General features: G+C 37.4%; 1 protein-coding gene across 2 annotated transcripts in view; it reads left to right on the top strand.

Moving 5' to 3' along the window:
* The window catches only part of LOC311600536 (vomeronasal type-1 receptor 48-like), a gene marked incomplete at both ends in the record, with an annotated part of 120,925 nt that extends 104,478 nt beyond the window's left edge, over positions 1–16,447 (top strand). The window contains one exon of one of the 2 annotated variants that reach the window (XM_084787318.1): positions 15,737–16,447. In XM_084787318.1, the coding sequence (XP_084643444.1) occupies positions 15,737–16,447 (711 nt within the window). Of the gene's footprint in view, positions 1–15,547 lie in introns of those variants that run through there. The other variant, XM_084787317.1, reaches the window with a different exon arrangement.
* Between the last annotated feature and the right edge of the window lie 9,612 nt (positions 16,448–26,059).

Genomic DNA, 26,059 nt, shown 5'->3' with positions numbered 1-26,059 from the left:
TTTATAAACATCTTGCAATCCTACCTTTGTTTCAAAGGGTTATATGACGACCTTTGACTCCCTTGTTATGCCAACTTTACAACCAGGCCTCTGTTTCGGGAGTGCTGAGCTTGCTACAGTTAAGTTCTTGTCCTTTAGCTATGCCTATTTTGCCCATCAAACTTTCCACTTGGAAACCCCCTACCTGTGAACTATAACAATCTTGGGCTTTTCACATCCATGTTGACCTTATAAGCACAAATTACGGAGAGGCAGCCAGTTTACACGAATAAAAAAAAAAAGCTTGCTTTAAGTTGTTTGACCATGATGATTTGGGTCACTGGTCTTTTCCCTTCCTTCTTTGGGATTAACAATACCTTCTTTTATTATTCAGGGGTGTTTTAGGTATCTAACTTGACTTATTTGTCTTTGGATTTTTTTATATTTCCATATGAAGCTGAGAGTTATCCTTTCAAACTTCTTGATGATTGTGATGCAGTTTTGATGGAGATTGCATTGAATCTGTAGATTGCTTTTGGTAAGATGACCATTTTTTACTGTATTAATCCTGATTCAGGAGCATGGGAGATCTTTCCATCCTTTGAAATCTTCTTCCCTTTCTTTCTTCAATATCTTACAGCCTATGACCCAAGGAAAGTTACAGGCAATAGAACAACTAATACAAGAATCGTTGGAGGCTCAACAAATAGAAGATTCTACCAGCCCTTGGAATTCTCCTGTGTTTGTCCTTGGAAAGAAATGTGGCAAATGGAAGATGTCCACAGATAAGACAGCAATTAGTGAATCATTCAGTCAATGGGCTCTTTATACCTGGAATTCCATTGCCTTCCTTGTTACCTAAGCATTGCCCTACTCTAGCGATTGACCTAAAAGACTGCTTTTTCACAATACATTTACATGAACATGATAAGAAAAGGTTTGCTTTCTCAGAACCTACTTTTAGTAGAAGCTACCCAATAAAGAAGGACTACTGCAAAGTCTTGCCACAAAGAAAATTTAATGGTGCTACTTTATGCCAATATTTTGTACAACAGCCGTTAGAAATAATTTGTATGCAGTGTCCTCAGTCCATAACTTATCATTATTATATGGATGATATGTTGCTGGCTGATTCAAATAGAGGAAATGTTTGATGAAAGAAAGAGAACATTGCCTTGTTCTCTTGTGCAAATTGCTCCTGAGAAAATAGAAAGAGCAGATTCTATCAGTTATATAAAATATAAGATAGTTCTACAAAAGATTTGCTCCTCACCAAAAAAAAAATCAGGAGAGGCCAATTAAGGACTTTTAATGATTTTCAAAAATTGCTGGAAGATATTAACTGGCATGGCCTACAATTAATGTTCAAGAGCTAAATAACCAATTTCAAACTTTACAAAGCAAGAAAGACTTGAATAGCCTAAGAAAGTTATCAGCTGAGGCTGAAAAGGAAGAATAGGCTCTCCTAGAAAAGAAAATGTGAGATGCAGATATAGATCATCTGGATTCAAAAATGGCCCATATTTTAGTTATGTTGCCTTATAATTAGTTTCCCACAGTAATTCTTATGCAGAGGAAAGCTTACATCTTAGATGTAGATGTTAGAATGGATAATTTCAGCATACAAACATAGTATAAAATAAAAATATACAGAGGAAAGGATTTTTAATTGATTCTGAAAGAAAACTGGGATTGCCAATTAGCAGGAATAGATCAATAGATCTGTGAAAGATTGTGTTACCTCTTACTAATGCTAAGATTGTCTCATCATGGGCAGAAAATGAATATTAGCAAAGATCGTGCAGTAACTTTATAGGAGAAATTAACAACAAGTATTCAAAAAGCAGTTCAGTTCATTATTCTTCCTTAGATACTAAAGGGAACTCTAATTTCTGGATCCTCAGTATTTTGTACTAATACAGATAAGTGATGAAAGACAGGGTATTACTCAGAAAAAAATAAGGTAGTTGAGAATCCTTATGATTTAGTTTTAAAAAATCAAAGTTATATTCAATTCTTATAGTGTTATTAGATTTTCCAGACTCTCTTAATATAGTAAATGACCCTCAATATGCATAAAGAGTTCTTTTGCATATACAAACTGCTGAAATTATTCAGTATGATTCTGAATTACCTTACTATTTATTCAACTACAGCAAGTAACCAGATATTTTAAAAATCTATTGTATATAACATATATCAGATCATATATGGGTCTATCAGGCCCTCTAGCATAAGGTAATGATGAAATTGGTCAGATAGTAGGTAGAAATGTGTTAGAAACTTCAGAATTTCATTAAAACACCATGTTAACAGCAAGGTTTCAAAAAATACTTTTTTTATTACTTGCCAACAAGCCAAGAAAAGTTTAAGGAAATGTCCCTACTTGTTCTTTATATAACCAAATTTTCAGGAAGTAACCTTAAAGGTACCCCAAGAAATGAAATTAGGTAAATGGATGTGTTCTGTTTTGCACAGTTTTGTAAATTAATATATGTGTACCATACTTTAGACATATATTCAGGATTTCAATGGGTAACTGTTTTAAGTTCTGAAAAGGGTAATTCTGTAATTACACATTTATTAGAGGTTATGCCAATTATGGGTATACCAGCACAAATTAAGATTGACAATGCTCCTGCATATGTCACTAGTAAAATGAAATATTTTTACGTATTATAATATAAAGCATCCTATATGTATGTATATAATCCTACAAGACAATTCCACTTTGAAAATGATGCTTAACAAACAGAAAGTGATAACAAAGGCCCCCAGAGATATGTTATGTAGTGTTTTACTGAGTTTAAATTTTTAAATGCCAATGAACAAAAATAATAGTACCTGAGAGACATTAGATTATGGGAAAATCTTCTCAATTAGAACACTTTATTTTATGGATGACCTAACTTCAGAATAGAAGGCAGAAAATGTGTTATGCTGGGGAAGGAGTCTTCTATTCATCAGGAGAAGAAAACTGTGAATTCCATGCAAATTGATAAAAATCAGATGTTATGTATTAACTCTTTCTGAGGTGTTACACCTAGGTGAATATTAAGGATTCAATGTTAATTTCTAGTCATTTAAAAAATTACTCTTACACACTCTTTTTTTTCTCCTTTATTAATTTATTCTTGTTACATCTCAATGGTTATCCCATCCCTTGTATCCTCCCATTCTTCCCTCCCTCCCAATTTCCCCTTATTCCCCTCCCCTATGACTGTTCCTGAGGGGGATTACCTCCCCCTCTATATGATCATAGGGTATCAAGTCTCTTCTTGGTAACTTGCTGTCCTTCCTCTGATTGCCACCAGGTCTCCCCGTCCAGGGGACATGGTCAAAGGTGAGGCACCAGAGTATGTGAGAAAGTCATATCCCACTCTCCACTCTACTGTGGAGAGTGTTCTGTGTGAGGATGTGGGGAGAGAGGAACACTCCTTCATTGCTGGTGGGAATGCAAACTAGTACAACCACTTTGGAAATCTATCTGGTGCTATCTCAGAAAAATGGGAATAGGGCTTCCTCAAGACCCAGCTATTCCACTCCTTGGAATATACCCAGAAGATGCTCCAGCACACAGCAAGAAAATTTGCTCAACCATATTCATAGCAGCCTTATTCATAATAGCCAGAACATGGAAACAGCCTAAGTGTCCCTCAATAGAAGAATGGATAAAGAAACTGTGGTACATATACACTATGGAATACTATTCAGCTATTAAAAACAAGGAATTCCCGAAATTTGTGGATAAATGGATTGAGCTAGAAATGATCATAATGAGTGAGTTAACCCAGAAGCAGAAAGACTCAAATGGTATATACTCACTTATATCTGCATATTAGCCCAAGGGGCATGTCCCACGAAAGCCTTCACTTACCAGGAAACTGAGACAGAGGAGAGGACATTCTAGTGGGACTCTAGATGAGAGAATCATGGGAGAAAGGCAAAGTAGAAGGACCCAGAGGGTCCTAGAAGCCTACAAGTAGAACATTATGATAGGCAGATTTGGGCCCAGGGGTCCCGCTCAAACTAAGGCACCAGCCAAGGACAATACAGGCGGTAAACCTTAAGCCCCTACCCAGATCTAGACAAACTCTTTAGAATAATTAGAAATTGCAAACTAATGTTAGTCACCCAGCCTAGTTAGAAATATGCATATAGAAATATGCTTCCTTGGTGGAACAGATAGTAAGAAGCTAGAAACAACAATATTTGCCTATTCAAATATACTTTAAATAGTCTTCAAGAAACCTCATAAGATAGGTGACCTGTTCTTGGTAAAAAAAAATTATTGTTAACCTCTGACATAGAAAATGGCTTGTGGAATGACAGAAATATTACTTTGAATTCATTATTAACTTGTGGAGCCAACAAATAGTGAGAGTATGTTTGTTCAGGCAGTCTTAAAGACATATAAATAATTATCATGTCGTAACCCTTTGGACCCTGTTAACTTTAAGCCTTGCCAACCTATGTCATGAAAACTTATTGTTATGAACTTACAATGAATGTGTGGAATGAAGATATGGTTAAGAAATAATTAGGTTTAATAAGCTTTAATGGAAAAATATGTAATCTATTATACTGCTATAATTTTTATTTCATCTATTTTTGTGATTAATTCCTTTGATGGCTATGAGGTAGTCTTTCTTCTTACATTTGCTGAGCATGTATATAAACCCTAGTTCAAAAGTAAAAGTCATTTAAGCTCCTTTACTTCATCCACTGTATGTATGTATGTGTGTACATGGCTTTAAAAGCCTTTCATAAAAACTAAACAAAAGACCTTAGGAATCCACATATCTTTCTCTCTAGGCCATCTTTTGACAAATACATGAAAAACATTTGGTGAAATGCTGTTACTTTATGTGACATATTGAATGTGAGATATATATATATATATATATATATATATATATATATATATATGTGTGTGTGTGTGTGTGTGTGTGTGTGTGTGTGTGTGTGTGTGTGTGTGTATCCTGTAGCCTCCCTGTAGCCTCTCCCTCCTCTGCCAAGACCACCGTTTACTTATGTACCCTGTCACTTACCTCTTCATCTTCAGACCACTTTTTCCTGGCCCTAGGGAGCATGTAGCCCTCAGTTTATCAATCTGAGTGTGCTCAAAAAGCAGTGCCAAACTCAGCTGCTCTCCATGACTCATTCGTGCCTTCTAAAATAGCACCACCTAGAGGAGTTTCACACTCTTTAGTTTAGCTGTCAGGCCAAGGCATAACCTCAGCTGTGTCTAGCACAAAGCTTCTGTGTACTGACTCTCAGAAAACACCTTTGAGAAGACTTCTCTGCAATGATGCTGTTCTCACACTAATCATGACTGATTTCCTAGTTCCCATAGACCAGAATCCAGTATTGCAGCAAAGCAAAGGTTTCACTTTAGTAGTTCTGGTCTGTTGACAATTTCAGCCAATTCTTCAGTGTCACCTAACCAGAACCACCGAATCTTAATTCAATAACATGTAGCCCCTGAGAGAGTCTTTAAACTTCACTCTGAAACTTTGCTAACCAGCATGTATCATCTGCACTGGGCTCAGCATTTTTAGCTTCCAAGCTCCTACAAAAGAGCCCATTGAGATCTCAACATTGTAGATAGAATTTGTGTTTCTTTAAACACATACACACACACACCACACAAAACACACACACACACACAGAAGGGGGGAGAGAGAGAGAGAGAGAGAGAGATATGATAAGAATCTGTTTTTGTTTTAATCACAGGTGTGGGGATGTGGGATTGCTTCAGATTGTCTGCAGCAGCTGACTGATATGCCTTGTGCTCTAGCAGGGATGTGATTTTACCAGCTGCAAATAGTTTTTGTGAGTGTATGACATTTGGAATTTGGGCAACTTTTCAGAGGATATGCATATATGCTAGAGCCCCAATAGGGTTGACTGGTTGGCCAGTTAGTGGTTGGATGCTGTCGGTTGTGCTTTGTCAAGTAGCCATGTGTGAAAAGACAAAAAGAAGTAATTAGATATCCTGAGAGTGAAGATTAAACTTGTCGCAAAGAACTCTATGCCTCTAATCAGCAGGGATTTGTTTAGCAATATTGTTGCCCCCTCTCCCCTATATCATTTTTTTTTCTCTCCTACCTATTTTTAGGAAGCTGTGAGGGTGAAAGAAGAAGAGTGGAGAAGAGTGAAAGAAAGAAGCACCAACAAAGTGGGCACTCAGTGGCTTCTCAAATCAAAAAGTCTAAAGTGCTTGCATAAGTTCCCCATAGCACATGGTCAGGTCTCTCAAAGGAACACCCCATTATCCTGGTACCACCTTAACTTAGTTAACGTTATTATTTCTCGGATTAACACTGTGACCAAAAGCAAGTTGGGAGGAAAGAAAATATTTGGCTTATACTCCACATTTTAGTCCATCTTTGGAAGAGTTCAGGACAAAAACTCAAGCAGGGCAGGAATTTGGAAGCAGGAGTAAATGCAGAGGCCATGGAAGGGTGCTGCTTAATTGCTTGCTTCATGTTGCTTGCTCAGCCTGCTTTCTTTTATAACCCAGGATGACTAGCCCAGTGATGGCACCATGCACAAAGAATGGATATTCTCCCATCAAGCACTAATAAGACAATACTTTAGAGGCTTCCCTACAGCTAGATCATATGGAGACATTTACTTAATTGATGTTTTCTCCTGTCAGATGACTTTAGCTTTTGTCAAGCTGACAAAACTATCCGGACATAGATCTAGTTTCATTCTCTAAGTAGATATCCAGTAATTCATTGTTAATTCAGCTTTCTCTTTTTCATGTTTACTGTAAAAGAAATTGGAAGTCCCCGCTTGAGAACTTGTCTATGGATCTTTAACTTTCTAACATTCTCTCCAGTTATACAGATTCCAAAAAGAAAATGTTAGATCAAAGAACAGATGGTGCCCATTTCACACTCATTTATAGCCCTCTCTATTTCCACTATTAGAGCTGATTATGAGATCACTGTTGCAAACAAAGAGAGAGTGAAAGAAAAAAGAGAGTGGTGGGAAGAAGGGATGGAGAAAAGGAGTGAAGGGAGAGAGAGAGAGAGAGAGATCCAAAGACTTTCAAAAAGTTCATCATTCAGGATAAAATCTAGTATCCCAATTCTCACTTCCAGAAGTTACAGACCTAGGACATACGCTCTGTTGAGTATTGAATTCACCAACTGTTAATGGATCGATGTTAATCTGTGTCTTCTAATACAGTCATAAAATTTTAATATTTTATTAACTTATTCATATTACATCTCAATTGTTGTCGCATCCGTTGTATCCTCCCATTCCTCCCTCCCTCCCATTTTCCCCTTACACCCCTCCCCTATGACTGTGACTGAGGGGGACTTCCTCCCCTGTATATGCTCATAGTGTATCAAGTCTCTTCTTGGTAGCCTGCTCTCCTTCCTCTGAGTGCCACCAGGTCTCCCCATCCAAAGACAATCCGTGCAGTAAACTTTGAACTCCTACCCAGATCTAGCCAATGGATAGGACATTCTCCACAGTTGAGTGGAGAGTGGGGTCTGACTTTCACACGAACTCTGGTGACCCATATTTGACCACATCCCCTGGACAGTCATATATTTTTAATATGAAATTTAGTGTCATTTAGTTTGGTACATAATTGTTTATGGTGGTATTATCTTTTTAGTCTATGGTTCCCTTGATTAGAATGAAGTATTACTTGTTATCTCTTCTGATTAGTTTTAGTTCCAGGTATCTTTGGCAGATGTAAGGATGGTGGCACATCCTTTCTTCCTGGTTCCATTGAAGTACTTTTGCTTGTCCTTTTACTCTAAGGTAGTCCCAGTTGAAGCCCACCAACATTGAAGCATGTCCAGACATGCTCAGGCCTTACTGCCTAGCATAACACATAATAGCCATTTTGTTTCAGTCTCGATTTTGATCATAAGATGAAATTAAGTTCAAGTTCTCAGGCTCTGCCTACCTGACATAAGAATAGCCTTTTGCTTACAATCAATACTTGCTAAATGTTCTGCTTGAATTAATGATGTATGTTCTATTTAAACAAAACCACAATACTCTGGTATCTTCCTTTCTCCTGGAAGTATAGGGACGTAAGAAGTCCCCAAGGACCTAACCAATCAGCTTAAAATGCTTTGTCCAGCTACCTAGGCAAAATGCGCCTGGAGTAGAATTGATTCTTCCTGCTTGGTTATGGCCTTTTTCCTTTAAAATATCACTTTGAGAATGGCTTAGCATCACATTCTTGGTTCCCAAGTCCAGACCATATCCATGTCTGGTCAGTCTTTGTTCAGCATTCAATAAACAGTTTGAGTCTAGTGTTCAAGTGGTCAATGTGAGGCTATTCCTGATTCTCAGCAGTGTCTTTCTTTAATGTTAAGATGTATTTCTTGGATGCAGTTAAACAAAACTTATTTCTTGATCCATTCAGTTAGTCTATGACTTTTGAGTGGAGAATTGAGGCCTTTGATGTATAAATTATTATTGAAATTTATCCTTTAGTTCTGGTCATCATGTTGTTGATTTTTGTTGTTGCATTCTCAGTGTGACTTTATATTTTAGTACTAATGGCTCCATTTTTTCAGCCCAAAGTAATGCTTCCTGTATTACTTTAGGTTCGGTTTGTTGAATATAATTTTTAAGATTGTCTATGATACGGAAAATTGATTCTCTTCCTTCAATCACAGCAGTAGTTTTGCTGTGTACATCATTGTAGATTGGCTGTCAGTTAGGACTTGGGACATACTGCAACCCCTTCTGGCTTTGAAGGTTTACCGTAAGAAATTAGCTGTTTCTATGCCTTTGTTTTCCTGTAATTAGTGAAGCTCAGGTTTGTATTTGATGATTTTTTGTGTGACTTGCAGTTTTTCTCTTAGACCTGTTGACCCACTTTTTTGCTCTGTATACTTGGTAGGATATTTGTTGTTGTTGATGATGATGTTGTTGTTTTTGTTTTGTTTTTGTTGTTGTTTTTGAGACAGGATTTCTCTGTGCAGCCTTTGCTATCCTGGACATGGTTTTGTAGACCAAGATAACCTCAAACTCACGGAGATCTGCCTGCCTCTGCCTCACTGAGTGCTGGGATTACAGGTATACACCACTGTGCCTGGCTTGTAAATTTAGTGTTTTAACTATAAAGTTCATTGAAATTTTTGTTTCTGCTTGTCTTTTCTTGTGTTATGTGTGCTTCTCATAGTTGTATGAGTGTATCTTGGGGAAGTTTTCTTCTATGATCTTATTGAAGGTCTTGTGTTTGCAATTGACTTGGGATTATTATGACCCCTCACCTGTGCTTATCATTTGAAGGTTTGATTTCTTCATGGTTCCCACATATACAATACTTTCTAGGCATACTCTGTACCAACTGAGCTACCTCATCAACTCCACAGCTTGACTTTTGCTGATAATACAGTTATATTATCTCAAATCTGTGTGCTCTATAGCAAAAATTACTTTCCCTAAGTGTTTTTGAAGAAGGTAATATTTTCTTAATTTTAGCATAAAACTTATTAATTTTTAGATGAGACCCTGAAACCACTGTTAAGTAAGTATGGAGGCCAACACAAGAGTTAATGAAGCAGGAAGGATACCTTGATGAATCTAAAATGTTCCTCTACTTATTAAGAGTGGGACATTATCATTGTTACTTTTGTTTTGATCACAAGGACTGGGATCAGTTAATCCACCCAGACAGATATGACCTTGGGAGAGGAGCTCACATATGGGAAACGCAGAGCTCAGCTGTTCCTTTACTACTGCTCTCTTGGAACTAGGGAAGTTCATTTTTCCATTTGATGATAATACTTTCTAACAATTTCAAGGTCAGAACTGCCTTCTACAGATGACATGATAAATACAGGTCTGGAGGGAGATGAGCTGATGGCATATCTTTCTTATAACTACTTTCTTGAGCATCATTTTACATGAATGCTTATTGAAGAGCCAGCTGGGTGTGTGTTTTCTTCTCTTTATATAGTGAGAGCATTAAGTAGGTGGTCAAATGAAGCAGGATTTTCTGTAATAAATGATCAAGGAATTTTCTGCTTTGAATGGTTATTATACAGTAAGTATACTGTATAATAAGCATACAGAACATGCTTGAAGACATAAAGATATCGGTGTAACAATTTATAAAAGAACAAAGATTTCACTTAATGTGATTTCTGATTATCTATGTCACAGTATAATAGGGCTATTGGAAAGAGGATAGGGCCTACCCAAAGGATGGATAGAGAAACAAAAACGGCTAATAAGGTAAAGATCATCGGTGGGTATTATATATTAAATTAAACTCATTATTTTTTACAATTAATTTGCATTCATTTAAATGTAAAAATGTTGTTACAACAGATATCTTAAGAAGCATATCTAAAATAGGATTCTCCTGTATTTGTATGTTAATAATTCTAAGAATATGACTCAACCTACATATTGTCAACTGTGTTAGTTTTCTATCCCTGTAAAAACAACAACAAAAACATAACTGAAATAGCTTAACAGGTGAAAAAACAGACATGTGCTGGTTTGCAAGAGTACATATATTAAGGTACATTTAATTTTTACTTTGTATTTTCATATTTTACTGCCTTTCTCAGGTTAACTTGTATGAATTTAATTATATGAAACTTAAGCTTGGAATATACAAAAATATTAACTAATTTAGTGTTTATCAGTAATTTTCTATTCTGTTAAGTCTGTATATAGTTAGAAATTAGGAAATTTCTAGGAAAGTTTCAACGCATGGTCTAGTAAAACGTAAGAAATTGTTAGCATTATATAATAAGTTTAAATTTTTTGAATAGATTTATTTATGACTTCTAGCAAAGTAGATCTATTCTGAGTATTTCCAAAATATTTGAAAAATCTCACTTCACTTATTTATTAAGTCCATGAAAAATTATTCTTACAAAAATGTAAACTGCATAATTTTTAGTAGGTATTTGAGCATTTCAATTATAATAATCTGTTTTAATATTTCAAGTTTTCTAAACTAAACCTTGTAACATTACTACCAAGATAACATTGAGCAAGCTTCTCATTAGCAGTGAGAAAAAAATGTTCAATACTCATATACTATAAAACCATTTAAAGTCAGCATCCCCAAGGTTTCCTTCAAGAGTTATAAAGTACAATTTCTCATTAAAATATGCATTCACAAAGAAATGCCAAAATAAATTTAAGTTTAGATGATAAATATCACAGTTCATTTTTTTCAGGAATATTATTCCTTAATGTATAGAAGATTAAAATGGAAAATGATGGCAGGTGTGGCAGCACACACCTATGATCCCAGCACTTTCAAGGCTAAGGCAGGAGCATTGTGGGTTTGATTGAAGTAAGACTGAACTATAGGTATATTTTCTTCTCTATCTTACACACACACACACACACACACACACACACACACACACACACACATACACACACACACACGAATTAAAGAATTAAACTGGAAAACATAATATGGAATTATGAAATCATTGTTTAAAAGAATACAACAAAATGATGGCAGTTAATGTCATTAAGTTACTGGCCACAGACTATCAACACCACAAAAAACAAATGGTAGAAGCTTGAATTTATGTTACAGAATTTTCTGTTTATTTTTTAGTAATTCATGTTAAATGTTTGCACTAGTATAGTATAGTAGGAAAGGTCCATGGATCTGATTAAGTCAACAGAAAAACAGAGGACATGTTTTTCCATTTTCCTTAAAGTTTATTTTTCTCCCAGCATATTGGATATAACCCTCAGTTTTTCATTCAAGTGATGTACAGGTGTTCATGTTACCAGCCCTGGAACATAGTATGCTATTGCTTTAATCTCAGGTTCAGTAGTTCATCTATCTATCTATCTATCTATCTATCTATCTATCTATCTATCTATCTATCTATCTATCTATCTCTGGTTTGGGCACTCCACCACAGTCTCGCTGTGACACTCCTGCTGCTGCTGCTGCTTCATCTCAGCTCATAAGTGTCAGATCTGAGTATTCTAGTCAGCGCCTGCATGCTTTCAGTTATGCTTCTGCTAAATCAATCTCCAAAGAACAGTTCATGCATTTAAGTTATTTAAAGTGTCACATGATAGCTATAAGTTAATACCTTATTAGTAGTGATCAGTATTTAGTCCTGCCCGTCATTATCTATTTCATAAAGGTTCCATGGAACTGGCTGATGTGGCTAACATCTTCATCTACATAAGATTTCTGAAGATTTACTCTTGTTCTTGACAGTGGACAGTATATCAGGCAACACTGTATATCTTGTCACCTGTAAGTCACATACTCACCTTCTCTGAGCAATCATACTGCTTTTAGATCACTACTCACTAAATATTGTAAAACTTAAAATCAAAATGATACTTTTGATCTAGTATGTTTGTATATTATTTAGATTACTAAATTCCCACAAACGCAAAACCCGAAAAGCAGCAATAGAAAACAATGCCTCATAAAACAAGTCTGTTCTAATATCAAATAGCGTGACAATGAAGGGGAAAAATGATTTTTCTTGGAGGAATGTAGACCTACACAAGCAACTCTTGGTCCCTTTTGTTGTAGGTCTCTTCAGATAGATGCCTGCACAGTGCTTAGTCTTTTGGTCTGGGTCAACTTAATAGTGATAGTCTCTCCACTGTTATTAATGTTTATTGATTTACTTTGGATTTCAGTACTTATAAGTAAAACTACATCTTAAAATAGTGTGAAAGCCTGTCCATTGCCTAGATCTGAGTAGAGGTTTGAAGCTTACTGCACATATTGTCCCCTGGATGGGGAGGCCTGGTGGCACTCAGAGGAAGGATAGCAGGCTACCAAGAAGAGACTTGATACCCTATAAGCATTTTCAGGAGGAGGAAGTCCATCTCAGTCACAGTCATATAAAAGGGGAATAAAGGGAAAATGGGAGGGAGAGAAGAATGGGAGGACACAAGGGATGGGATAACAATGGAAATGTAATATGAATAAATTAATAAAATATATATTTAAAAAATAGTGTGAAAGCTCCCAGCATTGCATTTTTTCAAATAAAACAGTACATTCATATTCTCAGTGAATGCAATGTTAATAACTCTGTAGCCGTGTTAGCTATGGTCCAGTCTCAGCTTCAGTGAACCCCAGAGAGAGATATCACTTGATCCATTTGATTCCGTGTCATATTCTGTATGAGATAAACATTTACAAAGCAATGGATATGAATTAGAGAGATTGAAGAGCATATCATTTGGGGGAAAACATTTTACATTACTATCTTTTAACTTATATTATCTTTTTATATTACTTATATTAGATTGCTATATTAATAACTTGTAGAGGTATAATTAATAACAATTGTTATACATATTTGCAATTGTAAAATTGAAATAAAGCTACTGTTCTTCTACTTTGGAGACCAAGGATTGAATTAAGTATTATTGAGAAGCTTTTATTTAAGATTTATTTATTTTATTTTACATATATAACTTTTTTGCTTCCACCTATGTCTCTGTACAACTAGTGTGACATGTCAGAGAGGACAGTGGATCCTCGAGATTTAGATTTACAGATGGTTATGAGCCCCCCATATCATTGCTGGGAATCTAAACACAATCCTTTGATAAAGTAAAAACTGCTCTTTTTTAGAACAGATGAATCAGGATTGGGAAAAAAACACCAATTCATTTCACCAGCCCATATCCTGAAACTTTAAAAAAAATCCAGAACATTTCTTTGCAGCTATGTAAATATATCTTGATGAGAGAATCAAATGTTTGCCTTTGCAAATTGGAATGAATCCATTCCTCGCCCAGGTTAAGTTCTTTAGGCACAAAATGGTATAGATATAAAATGTAAATTTATTGTCACATATTCACAGGGATGTTATAGGATGGTCTTTTTCACTAGCTTCTGCACTATTTCTATGCATACATGCATGTGTGTATCTATATATGTGGATTATACAAGTGAACTTCAAAATACATTTGGGCACTTTTTTTCCCCAAAGACTCTGAAACAGTATAGCGATTTTCTACTTTTCTATCACAAGCTGATTTTAAAGTACTGAAATAAAGTAATTGATAACAAATTTAGCTTGGTAACTGGGCCAAAAAGCTGAGATATGCACCAACGTTAATTCTTTTGAATAAAACTTAAGAAAATGTTTGGTGCTGGTGATATATGAAAAGACCTGAGAACTTGTTTTTAAATGCCTGGGAAGAAATCTCTTTTAAACAGAAGTTCTCAAACAGCGTCACTATGTGATCATCTTCAGCAAGTTCATGTTTATCATAATGTGTGGAAAATAGTATTTGTCTTAATGTCACATGTTATCTCTTGTCAGAGGCTCCTAACTCCAAATTGTCAGGTGTGATTATGCAGCCTGTAGAAACTACAGAAACCAGGAGAGCAAAATATGTCCATTGCCTGGGTAGGGGTGGTAGTGGGAGCAATAGTGGGTAAAATAGCAGCATACACATATCTTATCTGAGAAATAAGAAAGACAGGGCTCCATAGGAGAGGAAAAGGAAGGAGGAAAAAAAGAAGAAGAAGAAGGGTAAAGGGTGATTAGCAAGATATCATTAATAAGATAGAAAAAATGGGGAAATGGGTAGGTTCTTAGGTAAGGGTAAGGAAGATAAATACAGAAGTAGGAGGAAATTAGGTAAAATAACAATATGGATGTCTAAAAAAAACCATAAGGAACCACGCTGTTAATTATTTACTTTCCTTCACCACCAAAAAGTAAAAAAAAAAAAAAATAGTGTTTTTCTTGATAGCTAGGAGTTAGTTCTTTAACCCTGAACTGGAGTTCAAAAGGGTTTACAGAGGATAGGAACTGAACTGGAAACCATCTAGGAGCACTTATAACCATAATGATTATATAATTTATAGTATGTGGAAAGTACACTAATGGTCCCCAATTGAATCTGTGTTTTCAATGCTAGATTCTGAAGATGTCAGATTTCATGGAAAAAGGAACATAAAAAGGATGAATTGAGATAGACCTTTTTGATGATTAAAATATATTATCATGAACTATCACTGTGATTCTATTAGAATCATGAGTCAAAACGTGGATAATTAAAAAGCAGAGCATAATAAAATTATAGAATATGAGACTGACTCACCTGAATTTTGGGTTTCTTTTCTGATTTTTCCCAGACTGGAAGTCTAGTCAGTTGTACAAATGCGTTTAATATTATGATTCCCTACTACTGTCTTAGGTGTTAACTATAAAATGAGGCAATCTAAATAAATAGAATTTGATTTGTAAGAAATGAAACTCAGGTGAAATACAGGCAAACTAAGTGATTATATATATATATATATATATATATATACATATATATATATACATACACTGTGAATTCATTAATTATGTATAATAGTCTATATATACAAGAGATGCAAGGAGAGTATACAGAAATGTAGGGTAAGACCTACAATATGGAACATCAAAAGTTGTAAAGACAGGTTAAACAAGAATTAGTAGAAAATCAAATGATGATACTTACTGATATGAATTAACAGCTTTGATGTATACTCTATTTTTTTATTTTTTCAGATATGAAAAATGTTCTTCCACAATGCTCTTAAGAGGAATGCTTCTCACTTATGTCTTCATTAGAGAATGTTCTTTATTTCCAAGCTGGACTTGGAGTCTTAGCCAACATGTTTCTCCTTTTTTTCTATACAGTCATAATCGTAGGTCACAGAGCTAAGACCATGGACCTGATCTCCTGTCAATTGAACTTCATTCACATAGTGTTGATCCTCACTGGAGGAGACAGTTGGCTTACAGGCCTATTTGGATCACTGAACATTGAGAATGACTTAAAATGTAAGGCAACTTTTTATGTAAGCAGGGTGATGAGAGGCCTCTCCATCTGTACCACCTGCCTCCTAAGTGTGTTCCAGGCTGTCACTATCAGTCCCAGTACTTATCTGTTGGCAAAATTTAAACATAAACTAAAAAAATACATGATCAATGCTTTCTTCTATATTTGGTCTTTCAATTTGTCCTTCAGTAGTAACCTGATCTTCTATGTTGGTGGTTTTACCAATGTGAGTGAGACTAACCAGATAAAGGTCACTAAATCCTGCTCCCTCTTCCCCATGAACTACATCATCAGAGGATTGACTTTAACAGTGACAATCTCTAGAGATGTGTTTCTTGTAGGTGTCATGCTGACCACAAGCACATACATGGTGATTCTCTTGTTCAGACATCAGAGACAATGCAAGCATCTTCATAGCATCAGCCACCTGAGAGCATCCCCTGAGAAAAGGGCCACCCAGACCATCTTGCTGCTGGTGGTTTTCTTTGTGGCCATGTACTGGGTGGACTTCATCATCTCATGCACCTCATTCCTCTTATGGATGTATGACCCAGTCATCGTGACTGTTCAGAAATTTGTAATGAATGTTTATCCAACAATTACTCCTTTGGTACAAATCAGTTCTGATAAGAGAATAATCAGTGTGCTGAAAATCTTCCAGTCAAAGTTCCACTAGTTTTTTTTGAAAGGTGATTTTTCTCTTTTCTTAAAAAATAATTCATTTATTTTATTTATAATTATAAATGTTGTGCCACATGTTTGCATGTGTGCACATCTTTTGCTCACAGAGGTCAGAAGAGGTCATGGAATCCCATGGAAATGAAGTTTCATGGGTGTAAGTGCCATGCTGGTGTAGCTCCAGTCACTGTTTTTTTTTTCTCTCTAAATTACAGATTCTCTTAAAAATTTCAATGGTTCTAGTATAAAGCAAGATTTTCATATGAATTTTTAAAATTATGGCATTGTATTTATACATTCTTTTGACATTTCTGATACCATGTACTATACAGTTCTTAAGATCATTGTACACTATAAGCTGTTATTTCTGCATGAATTAGCTTCCTCCTTTTTTCTCTATATCATAAAAGTGTTCTTTATGTTAATGTTACTCAAAAGAAGCTCCTTTCTAATAGTGACTTTTCAAGCTTTTATTTGACAATATTTTAATGTAGTGTCTGTTGTTAAATTGTAGCTATAATTCTGTTTATTAATTAAAATCTGCTGGATCATAAAAATAATGTGAATTTAAATTTTCTATTTTTATCATAATTACTCAATGAGTTTTATATGAAAATTTCATATATCTATATTTTCACTTTAGGTCATCTATACTTATTGGATTAATATTGGAAAATATGAATCATTTACAAACACATAGTTGATGTGCATTGTGCTTTATGTGAATGTGTGTATGCATGTATGTGTGTGCTCCCAAAAAGAATGTGTGTTCAAGCACCCATGGACGCCAGGAGACAAGCTTGTCTGTTGTTCTTCAGAACCCATTCATCTTGGATTTAATAGAGTATCTCTTACTGAACCTTGGACTTATCAAGTGGGCCAACACAATCGACCCTTGGATTCTCTTATCTCTGCTTCTCTAGGTTTGGGATTACAGTGTTCATCACCATACCCCACCATTAAAAATTTGGTTTGTTTTTATTGAAAAAATGCTTTTCATACAGTATATTTTGATTTAGGTTTTCCCTTCCTCTAGTCTTCCCAGCTCATCCTTATCTCCTCTCCCATTCAGATCCACACCTTTTGAGTCTCTCTGTCAGAAACCAACAAGCTTCTAAGCAATAATAATAATAACATAAACAACAATAGGTATAAATAAAAATAAATAAATTAGAATAGGACAAAACAAAAAAAAAGAGTTAAAGAAAAGCACAATAAACATATACAGACATAGAAACACACAAGTTCAACACAGGGATCTCATAGAAACACAAAACCAGAAGTTGTAATATATATGCAAATGATCTGCAAATATTGCATCGAGCTCCTTTTGTGTTGGCCTATTCTCTAGAGCATGGGGCCTACACTTAAGAGTGATGTTGTTGCAGGATATTTGATCCCAGTATGATATCTGAGATTGTGAACTATAAAACCCTGTCTTTGATTCCATTTTTTCTTTGAGATTCTGAACTGTAAAAACTTGTCTTTTGTTTGGTTGAGCCCTAACACACACCTTTAATCCAAGAGCTATCCATTCATAAATTTATCCCTAGGTCAAGATGTGGAGCAAGAAACCAGCTGACAGGGATTGAATAGTCAGAGGGACTTTGAGTTGAGGGGTATTTTACACAGCATGTAGAGGAAGGAGGGCTTTTTAGCTCTGTAGCTCTCCTTAGCTGTTTGGCTCTTTAGCTCTGTTTAACTATTTAGCTTTTAGCTCTTCAGCTCTTAGCTCTCTAGCTCCTGAACTCCTTAGCTCCTTGCCATTTGGCTTCTTAGGATTTGAATTAGGAAGCTTTGGCCTTGGGTATTTTGGCATTTTATTCCTGGGAAGTCAGCTGAGCTAGTGAGCCCTTTGGGTCTTTTCCATCAGGACATAAGTAGGAAGGTCAGCTGGGTGCTTTCTCTGTAGATTTTTCACCCTCAGCATCGGGCTCCTGGGTATTTATTGGTAAAATAGAATGATCTGAGATATTCTATTAAAACTAGCTGGTGTTTTTCCCCAATGAGTCTCCCTCGGAGAAAATTAATTTTTTATTTGCAAGTGGCTATCAAATGAAGACAGCTTCTGGTTTAGGGATGGGGCATGTATCCACTTCTGCTCTAGGACTCCATCTGGTGCAGAGCTGTGCAGGCCTGTGCCTGCTGCCCCAGTCTCTGAGTTTATATGAGTGTCCACTGTGCTGTATTTAGAAGGCCTTATTTCCCTGCTGTCATTAATCCACTCTGGCTCTTCTGATCTTCCTACCACTTCTTCCACAGAATTCCCTGAATCCTGAAGGGAAGAGTTTGATGAAGACTTCCCATATATGTCTGAGTGTTTCAAGGTCTCTCATGTTCTGCATATTTTCTAGCTGTGCATCTCTGTATCTGTTCTGTCTGCTGCTGCAGGAAGCTTCTCTGATGCAGACTGAGCAAGACTTAGATCTATAAGTCCATCATAATGTTATTAGGAGATATTTGACTGCTATATTCTTTTTAGCAGAACACTAGTATTTGGTTGCCCCTGGGGTCCCTAGCCTATCTAATCTCTGGTTCTTGAACAATCAAGAGGTGCTGAGTATGGCTTGCATCACAAAAGTGAATGCTTTAAAGCATATGAGATATTGGTTGGTTACTCCCAGAAGCTTTGTGCCACTATTGCATGAACACATCTTGTAGATGATCACAATTATAGACTGAAGGGCTTTTATCTGTGTTGGTGTTTAGCTTTCTGCTTAGGTACTGTGTATGGTACCACCCAATACCATAAAGTCTGATCTATAGGAGTGAATGAAGTTTGTGAACAATAAACAATAGCCTTGACAATACCTTGGGATGTTTAGAGTTTCCTACAGAGACTCTTTGGCCAACAATTTAATTGGTTGTAACCAATTCCTGGTACTGGAAGCTTTATTTGGTGATGAAATGTCTGCCTCCCCTGTTATTTGGTGTTTTAATTTAGATTGCCTATATATGTAGATATTTAGGAAAGTCCTCCTGTATTGTTTCTGCATAATCCCTTAAATGCTCTTTATTTTTAGCTGTCCTTCACAGCAATCACTTTCTTGACCCCATTCTTCCTTCATATTTGATACTCCCCTTTTGGCCTCACTCATCCATCTAAAGCTATCTATTCTAATTTCCCTTCCTAAGGACATCCATTCTTCCCCCTTCTTCCCTTACTCCATACCTAACCTCTACGGTTACTTGCATTATGGGATGCTTATCAATGACTTACTACATAAAGTCCACACATAATGAGTTGTATACCATGCATGTCTTCTTGGATTTATGTTACCTCACTCAGAATGACTTTTTCTAGTTTGACCCTTTTGTGTGCTGATTTCATTGTTTTAATACCGAGTAATGTTCTATTGTGTAAAGGTACCACATTTTGTCCACTCATTCATCTGTTGATGGATATCTAGCCTGTTTCCAATTTCTAGATATTAAGAATAAGCAGTGTCTCCATAGTAGGATGAATTATCCTCTGGATATTGGTCCAATAATGGTATAGCTGCATCTTGAAATAAATCTATTCTTAACATCCTGAGAAACCACCACACTGATTTCCATAGTGGATACACGTTTGTGCTCCTATCTGCAATGCATGCCTCTTCTTATTCCACATCCTTGCCATCATGAAGTTTCATTTGCATTACTCATCTTAGCCATTCGGTTTGGTATAAAGTTAAATCTCAAAGAAGCTATAATTTACATTGCACTGATGATCAGTGATGTTAAACAGTTCTTTAAATATTTCTCATCCATTTGAGTTTGCTTTTTTGATAATTCCTTTTATTAGATCTAACCTTCTTTTTTTAATTGATTTATTAGTTTGGTGATGTAAAAGTTCTTGAGTTCCTTATATATTTTGTATGTCAACATGCTACAAGCTGGAGTTGTCATAGTGGAAAAGTCTCAGTTGAGGAACTGCCTCTGTGAGGTCCGTCATACTGAGTAAGTTGTTTTTTCAATTAGTTATCAGTCGGGGAGAGGCCAGCTCACTGCAGATAGTGCCATCCCTGGCTGCTGGTGCTGGTTTCTATAAGAAAGCAGGATTAACAAGTCAGAAGAAGCTAGCATGTTGCAGGATATTTTATCCCATTGTGAACCCTGAGACTGTGAACTGTAAAGACCTGCTTCCTGTTGTTGTGGTTCAGCCCTAACACAAAACTTTAAGATAGGAACTTCTGTGTATTTTAAACACATAACTCTTATATGGCTCAGCCCTAGCACAAACCTTTAATCCAAGTGCTTTCTGTACACAGGATTTGATAAAGTTACCACGAGGTCAGGATCCAGAGCAAGAAACCAGCTGACAAGGGCTAAGTAGAAAGGAAGAACTTTGAGAGAAGGTTATTTAAGATATCGTGGAGAAGAAGCAGGGGCTTTCAGCTCTCCCACCCACCCACATGCACAGGCTTTTGGGTGAGCTAGCAGACCTTTTCCTTCCAGGCTGTCACCTCAGCTAGGAAGCTATTGGTTTTTATTATTTGGCCTTTGGCTTTTTCCTCTGGGATGTGAGCTGAGTAAGAAGGGCCTTTTCCTTCTGGGATGTCTGTAGGTCAAGAAGGTCACCTGGGTGCTTTCTCTGCCTCTCTGAGCTAGCAGATTTTCACTTGCAGCATCTGGCTCCTGAGTCTTCATTGGTAAAATTGAACAAATTGGGAATTTCCTTCTTTATAACAACACGAGCCAGTATGTAGCCACTCTCCATGGCCTCTGCATCATCTTCTGCCTCCAGGATCCTGCCCTGTTTTAGTTCCTGTCCTGACTTCTTTGCTAATGAATAGCAATATGGCAGTGTAAACTGAGTAAACCTTTCTAATATGCTTTTTCTCTCCCTTGGTCACACAGATATAGGCCAGATTAAACACTAAATAAAGCAGCTTTATTAGGAGGCAGCTCTCAGGAAGGTTTGCTGATCTCACAGGTGAAGATCAGTGAAGTCTTATACCTGGCGTATAGGAAAAGGGTTTTATAGAGCTTAGGTAAGGAATGATGACATGTGAACCAGGAACTGGGATGGTGACCATATACGGTTAAAACCTCAATCCCTAGGCAGGTATTCTTTGGTGGGTTGTGAGAAACACAGAGATGAGGTGTGATGGCATGTTAGCGCAGAGTTTTCTCCATGTGGGCGAGGTTGAAGGAAGAAGAGCAGACAGGGTTTCTGGGCTTGTGCAAGGGCAAGGATGGGTTCTAGCCAAATACATTGTCTTCTTTGGGTGTAGGGGAGCCAGTTCAGATCTGGCTACTCCCTGCTAGCATCTGAGGAGTCAGTGGGCTGCTGCTCAGCAGGAGGTATAGGAGCAGAAGCATTTGGTTAACTCTCACCCTGAAGACTTTGCAAGTCCATTCCTGGAGGACGAGGAGAAAGTAAGGGGCCAGAAGATAAAATAGACAAGTGAAAACAATTTGTCCAATAATAGGGGTGGTCCAGGTAAAGAGAGGATTGCTCTCAGAGTAAGGGAGGGGAAATGGGTTCCTTTTACCATCTGAGGTCCTCCCACCATTTTTGGACTGACTTGATATGGCTCTCCATCAGGCCAGACACATTGATAATCATACTCTGCATGGCCATCGGGGCTTTGGGAAGAGAAGGCAGCAGTTGAAGCAGCCTGTGACACTGGACCATCTGTGGCTAACCACTTTGAAGCTATCCTGAATCTAGATTTTGAGTAAACACCTGGACTTGGCAGGATATTAGAACAAATAAATTTATTAGGGGCAGAAGTCAAATGGACTAGGGAGAAAGCAGCCCCTTAGAAGAAAATGTTGCTTTACAGCTTGGTTCTAAGCCCTTTAAAGATCTTTTCAGGATGAAACCAAGACTGCATTGAGAAGAACAGTGACTTGTGTGTCACCCCAGGAACAAGACTTGTGGAAAGAACCCTTCTATTTTCAACACACCTCATGAGAAGGGAAGAAGAAATATTATTGTTCCACAAAGACCTGAGTCCGTTGGATGCTGAGTAAGTTTGGTAGAACTCTAAGTGGCCTTCAGAGGTGAGAACCGCATTATGGAATCATCTTCCTGCATGGCATGGACAGTGTTTCCAGTTAGGTGGTCAGGAGCTGCTCTCTGAGGCAGAATATTGCAGATTTGTATTTTCCCATGAAAACTTGAAGCAAGCAGTCAAGTTCTTACCCCAACCCTGTTTTTTAATAAAAGAGTAACACATCTCTCTGAATTAATGCTGGAGAGATTCCCCTTTTCTGCTGGCTCAGATTCAGCACAAAGTAGCATTTGCTTAAAGAGTATACCCTCCTGTAAGCCTATAATTAACATTCTTTGATGCATTTGCTCCATCACTGTGTCTACAAAAGATAAAGTATGTTAGTGGGAAAAAACTTTTTTCTTGTTGTACATTTGAAGTGTTCAGGCTCATGTCTTTTAGTTGGGAGAAGGAAGTTCCAAAAACCAGGAAAAAGGAGGATCCCACCCTCTGACATAGGCAATAGGTGGGGAGCCTTAGGCCATTGATTGTCAGAGGCAGTTATCTGGAGTCCATTCAATCGATTTCCTGAAACAAGACTTTTTTTTTTTGAAGTTTACAAATAGATAGGTTTTAGACATGTTATCATCAGCATTGTTTGCAGTTTGATCTTATTTTTCTTTTCATTGATCTCCCGAATGGAAGCCAGATTAGATGATCCTAGGTTTGGAAGCACGTTTAGTCTGGATACGCCCATGAACATGAGTAGCCCAACAGCAGGTCTAATGAATGAGCAACCAAAGGTCAAGGCTTTTAAAGTCTACCATTGGCATTCATCTCTTCCTGTCAGGCCTTGTCCTAAATTGCTAGTTGGGGAACAAGGAGAAAATGAGGTCAGCATGGAGTATATAACTATCACCTCTAGGCTTGTAGGGTTTCAGAAACTGAAACTCAAGCTGCCTTTAGAGACAGCCTAGTGTTTACAAGCAAGTGATTGTGACCAGCAGGTTGAATGCTGTACAACGTGTAACATTTAGTTCCAAGCAGTATTTGTAATGGAAAACACCACCTTTTGGGAAAGAAATCTAGCTACAGCCCACACTAGTATTGACCCTGAGGAATCAGAAAATGAGGACCATACGTATGTTGTACCTTAGCCACCTGTGCCTTGTGCTGTCTGCACTCACCTGCCTGACCTGTCTGATATCTCTGATTTCAGCTCCTCTGTTGGCTGGTTGTCTCTGGATGGTGATCCCATAAACTTCAGTGAAGGTCCCCAAATTCTTGAGTGCAACCCCCACCTTAATGTTTGCCTGAAGAATCAACTCTGAATGGAAACCAAGTAGCTATCAAGAAGGTGGAGGTGCCATAGCTGAATCTGTTGCCATTGTCCCCTCATCAAAGCTCTCAAGTGAGATTGATTGCCTCGTGAATCTGGGATATTCAAACTGGGACATTCAGAAAGCTTTGGTCATCTGCAACCTCATTAAGATGGCCAAAAATATCTTCCAGGAATTTCTATTTCTTCACCTGCTCATGTAGCCATCTAGCACCTCTGTCCCTTCCATTGCTTCAGAGAAGCCATGAGTCAAGCTCTTATTTAAAGAGCATCTAGGAAAACAGTAACTTTTTAGGTTATGTCCCAATGAGGTCTTGCTTTGGGGGGAGGGGTATTGACCCATATAATTTTAAGAGTTCAAAGCAGTGGAATGAAAATAGAACAGCTAGTGTGTTTCATTCTTGTATTGGTCATAAAAGTGTTTTTGTGCTCCTTCAGTATCCATTAGAAGAGAATGGAGTTTTATTAAATGGTAACATACACTGCACAGAGAACAGTCAAAGTGCTGTGTGGTAGTCACAGCTAAGGTTTTAAGCCTTTTCTCTTGAAAGTATGTGTGTCTGTGGGTCCTGTCATTATAAGATTATCCTGTTGTGTGTGAATCTAGTAATGGCAAATGCCAGAGCCATGTGGAGGAAATAGCAGGCTGGAGAATCTGACTCTTGGATACGGAATCAAATTTGCAGACAAATGATGTATTCATACTTCAGGAGGGTTAGATTAGTAGCTTGCTTCAGAGCAGCCATTGCCGCTGGAACAGATGACTGTGTTGCGGTGAAGAAGGGGGTTGGAACAGACTGGGCTCAGTCAAGGGAGGAAGACTCCGTTTGTTGTCCAAGTCCTTGGAGGCAACGGTGTCTGTAAGAGTCACTACCCTTGTTAGTAGGACCTGATCTGTAGAGCGTTGACTACAGAGGGAGGGATGATAGTGGGGTCCCAAAAAAACCTGGAGAGAAGGGAATTCAGACCACTTGACCATACACCAGAAGAATGTTTAAGATCACGGAGGACATTAAAGTTAAGAGAGCCCTCTAGTGGTCATTTAGACTAGTTACTGAACAAAGGCATTTCTGTCTCAAAGTTTGTGGCCGTCCAATTTGTGAGAATTTCGTAACATCCGCTCCAGAGCCACTGAGGATCAAGTTTAGATCCAGTGTTGCCCATTTCCATGTCTGTGCTGGAAACACGAAGACCATGATGCAGCCTTCCTGGCCTCAAATTTTAGAGTGTTTAGTAGCATTGGAGTGAACATCTCGGAACCCCAAGTATCCCTGAAGCAAAGCCTGTATTTGTTAATTAATGGATGGGTTTCCCTGGCCTGGTCTGGCCCGGAACCCAGTGGATCCCGGATCTAGGACAGGCATGAGCTACCTCTTCAGCTGTGGCTGGGAAATGGAGGCGCACCCAAGTTAAAGACAATGGAGTCAGGTGCAGAAAGAAAAGAGGGAGAGACGTTCCCCTGTGACTGGGGTCCTGCCCCACCCAGCTGGGGGGCTCACCTTCCTCCAGGTTTTAGCACCAACATAATAGGCTTTTTCTCTCCCTTGGTGATACAGTTATAGGCCAGATTAAACCAGATTAAATGTAGATAAAGGCAGGCTTATCAGGAGGCAACTCTCCAGTGGATTCACTGATCTTCTCACAAGTCAGTGAAGTTCCACACCAGGGCTAAAGCAAGGGTGCTTTATAAAGCATAGGTGAGGAGTCATGACATGTCAGCTAGGAGCTGGGATACTGCACATATATGGTAAAATACTGTGGCCTTGTGCAGGCACTCTGTGTGGTTTGCTGGTATATTTAGTGTTTTGATTATTATATAGTGGAAGGATTATCTTTTCTGGTCTAATGTATTTGGTCTTCTGTAGGCCTTTTGTATGCTTACAGGCATCTATTTCTTAAGATTGGAAAAAAATTCTTTTATGATTTTGTTGAAAATATTTTGTGGACCTTGAAGCCAGGAGTCTTTTCTGTCTTCAATTCCTGTAATTCTTAGGTTCCATCTTTTCATGGTGTCCTTGATTTCTTGGATGTTTTATGTCAGGAATTTTAACATTTTGACAGATGCAACAATTTCTTCCATCATGTCTTCTATACCTGAGATTATTTCCTTCATCTCTTGTATTTTTTTGTCTATGCTTTCCTGTTTTTATCCCTAAGTTCCCCTCTCCAGGATTTCTTCAGTTTGTCCTTTATTTGTTATTTCAATTTTCATCTTTAGATCTTGAACTAGTCTATTGATTTCCTTCATCTGTTTGTATTTTCCTCTATTTCTTTATATGATTTATTCAATTCCTTCATCTGTCTGTATTTTCCTGTAATTTTATCATTGATTTATTCATTTCCTCTC

The sequence above is a fragment of the Acomys minous genome (genome assembly GCF_964271855.1).
Source record: "Acomys minous genome assembly, chromosome: 6".
NCBI classification, from domain to species: domain Eukaryota; kingdom Metazoa; phylum Chordata; class Mammalia; order Rodentia; family Muridae; genus Acomys; species Acomys minous.
Note: the sequence above shows the minus strand (reverse complement) of the source record. Positions and strands in the feature narration are given on the sequence as shown.